The sequence below is a fragment of the Emys orbicularis genome, chromosome 1 (genome assembly GCF_028017835.1).
Source record: "Emys orbicularis isolate rEmyOrb1 chromosome 1, rEmyOrb1.hap1, whole genome shotgun sequence".
Classification (NCBI taxonomy): Eukaryota; Metazoa; Chordata; order Testudines; family Emydidae; genus Emys; species Emys orbicularis.
In genome coordinates, this window is record NC_088683.1 from 366,463,642 (window position 1) to 366,466,947 (window position 3,306).

At 49.9% G+C, this 3,306-nt stretch overlaps 1 protein-coding gene across 1 annotated transcript; it reads left to right on the forward strand.

Annotated features, from left to right (window-relative positions):
• Positions 1 to 308: 308 nt before the first annotated feature.
• Positions 309 to 1,244, forward strand: LOC135889804 (olfactory receptor 51G1-like). The gene has a single exon (XM_065417470.1). The coding sequence runs from the start codon at positions 309 to 311 to the stop codon at positions 1,242 to 1,244; it is 936 nt and encodes a 311-aa protein (XP_065273542.1).
• The last annotated feature ends 2,062 nt before the right edge of the window (positions 1,245 to 3,306 follow it).

The following is a 3,306-nucleotide window of genomic DNA, read 5'->3' on the forward strand; positions in this document are numbered from 1 at the left end:
CGGGGGGGGGGGGAACTTTCCCTGGGAGCAGGTTAACTCATAGCTCCCAATTGCAGAGCTTCTTCCACCTTCATCTGAAGCATATGGAACTGGCCACTGGGTACTGGGCTAGATGAACGACAGATCTGATCCCGTCTGCAAAGGCCTATTTTCATAGCGATGCTGTACTTGCTGATATTTTTTGAGCTCCTGCAAGTTGCTAGACCTGCACAGAGAGCAGAAATATGTCTCATTAAACATCATGTAGTCTCCTTTTTTTTCCTTTCAGGAAGGAAAGTTGAAAACTCCTTGGATTTGCCCAGCACATTATGTCAGCTGTCAATGACACCAAATTAAATTCTGCTGTGTTCCTTCTCACCGGGATACCTGGGCAGGAAGACGTCCATCTCTGGATCTCTATCCCCTTCTGCTTAGTGTATATTATTTCAATATTAGGAAATTCAGTCATTCTGTTCATTATAAAAACAGATCCAAGCCTCCATGAGCCCATGTACATTTTCCTTTCCATGTTGGCCGTCACAGACCTTGGCATATCAATAGCCACCATACCGACGATATTGGGCATATACTTGTTTAACTCTAGGGAGATCAGCCTCGATGCCTGTTTAGCCCAGCTGTTCTTCATCCCCTTGCTTCAATGCACTGAATCCTCCATGCTCTTGTTGATGGCCTTTGACCGCTTCATCGCGATCCATAACCCGCTGAGATATGCTTCCATCTTAACCCTGCCGAGAATAGCCAAGATGGGACTGGTGGCTGTGCTAAGAGCGATGGTCATAATACTTCCACTTCCCTTTCTCCTGAAGCGGTTCCAATACTGTCGAGCCAATGTCCTCTCCCATTCCTACTGTGTGCACCGGGAGGTCATGAACATGGCTTGTTCGGATATCACAGTCAACATCATCTATGGATTGTTTACTAAACTCTTAACAATGGGTTTGGACTCGCTGCTCATCTTCCTCTCTTATGTGATGATCCTCAAAACAGTGCTGAGCATCGCGTCCCACGAGGAGTGCCTGAGGGCCCTGAACACCTGCATCTCCCACCTCTGTGCCATCCTGCTTTTCTATTCACCAGACCTCGGCCTGGTTATGATAGACAGATTTGGAAATAGCTCTTCCCCCTTGCTTCGTATTATCCTGAGCTACATCTCCCTGCTGCTCCCACCCCTGATGAACCCAATTGTGTACAGCGTGAAAAGCAAACACCTTCGTGCAAGGATAATCAGGGTGTTCATCAAGTAAAAGTTCAGTTCACCACCCAGCTCCAGTGCTGGTGACATGGGAGACGAAAAACATGGGCCTCTTATTCCATCCTGCACCCTTACATCTGAGATGACATGAGCTACTGATCTCCTCACTGTAGAGAGAGGTTTTCACATGGTCCAAGGCCTGGAGCAATGGGAGAGCGGCTGGTGAGGGAGGACAGTGAACTGGGGGAAGGAGACCAAGGCAGGCAGCAGCATTTAAAATGTGACTATGTTCATGGAGAGCCAGGGGACTGGTGAGATGTTGGCCCATAAGAAGCCGTATTGGTGGCTGCTCCGACCTCAGAATTTCTCTTGAGACAGTCAATAAAGAGAAGGGATGTGGATGCTGTTTCCCATTACATCTGGCCTGTCCCTGTCCCGTCTCTGGCTAAACATCCCCAGGGCATAAAAAAAGCTGCAGAGCTGTTCTGCTGTTGCTGTCTTGGCCCTTCCTGAGTGCTCTGGGTGCTGCTTGATCCATGGGGGCTGCATCTGCTGTGGACAGGGGCTATTCAAGGGGCACAGACATCCACCTTTCCCCTATGCCCTCAACCAGCTAATTTTGACTGTGTCTTGTCAGAAACATGATTAACGCCAGAGCGCCAGGAGAAGCCATTTAGGCAGCCCCCCTCCCGCTGATGGCTCTGCACACAGCACACCTGCTCAGCCCACTCCCCACTGAGGCAGGGCAGAACTGAAAGTGTGAGTGAGAGTCTGACACACATGAGTCCTGGCAAGAGACTTAGGCCCAGGTTCCCGCCCTGGCCCCTCGGTTTGTGCTTCCCGAGCTGCTTGCAAAGGGGTGGAAACAATCCTCAGCTCCCCCACACAGGCACAGCGAGCTCCCAGCTCAACCTAGCCCAGCCCATTCACTGTAGGTGACCATCTTTTCAAAAGGCAAAAGTGGGACACATGCAGGAGCTCCATCCCTTGGGTGAACCCAGCCACTACTCCTCCTCTTCCCCCGAGGCTCCACCCCCCTCTCCATGGCAGAAGCCAGAGCTGGGACATGGTAAGAGCTGGCCAGGGAGCCAGCACCACTGTGCGGAGCCCCAGACCCTCCTCCTGCCCTGGCCGGGGGCTTGGGTCCCAAGAGAAGCCCCCAACCTATATCCCCACCCACCTGAATGTAGAACCCAAGGAATGTGGTGAGTCTGGAGTTCCCCACAGCAGCCTGGGCTCCTGGGACAGCTCTTAGCCCTGGCTCCTGGCTGCCTAGGGGATAGAGGCTCAGGGAAAGAGGAGGAGCAGGGGGCAGGGACTCAGAGGAAGAGGAGAAGCGGGGGTTGCATCAAGCCTGAACCAAGTCCTCTCATGGATCACTAACTGGTTAAAAGATAGGAAACAAAGGGTAGGAATAAATGGTCAGTTTTCAGAATGGAGAGGGGTAAATAGTGGTGTCTCCCAGGGGTCTGTACTGAGACCAGTGCTGTTCAACATATTGGAGACACTGTATGGATTTTTTTTTCCGGGGGGCACTTTAGGATATTATGAATACTACTATTTTAAAATTGCAATGAATTCTGACAGATCTGCAATGTAAGGTATCTGCAGAAATGTTATAATTAGCCAGGTATGATCATCTCATGTATGTGTTCGTATCACCTCTGCATTGTAAGTTATAGGTTTGGTATGTCTGTGCTGTTCATCTGGGGTGACACTCCCAGAGAGATTGGCATTAGCACTGCTTAGACTGCTTGATGACCCATCAAGAGACATTGTCTATACAATTGACCCATTGAAAGAAGGCAAGGTATACACCTTATTACTCAGCAGGGCATGCAAGGGCAAACCTATGGACAGAACTCTAAGGCTTCCAGGCCATGTGCTGGGCAGTTTGTGTTGGGAACAAAGGAAGCATAGGCTGCATGGCAAAAGACTATAAAAGGCAGCGGCATCTTCTCCATTTTGTCTTCACTCCTGCTACTTGTCTTCACTCCTGCTTCTTGTCTTCATTCCTGCTTCTTACCTTTGGATTAACCTTTTTACAAACAAAGTTTTGAACAAAGGACTGAGTGACCCATTCAAGCTGTGGATGTGTTCCAGCGGGACTTTCA

What these genes read in the sequence shown, in the direction of transcription:
- LOC135889804 (XM_065417470.1), top strand. Translation starts at nt 309, where the DNA reads ATGTCAGCTGTCAATGACACCAAATTAAATTCTGCTGTGTTCCTTCTC.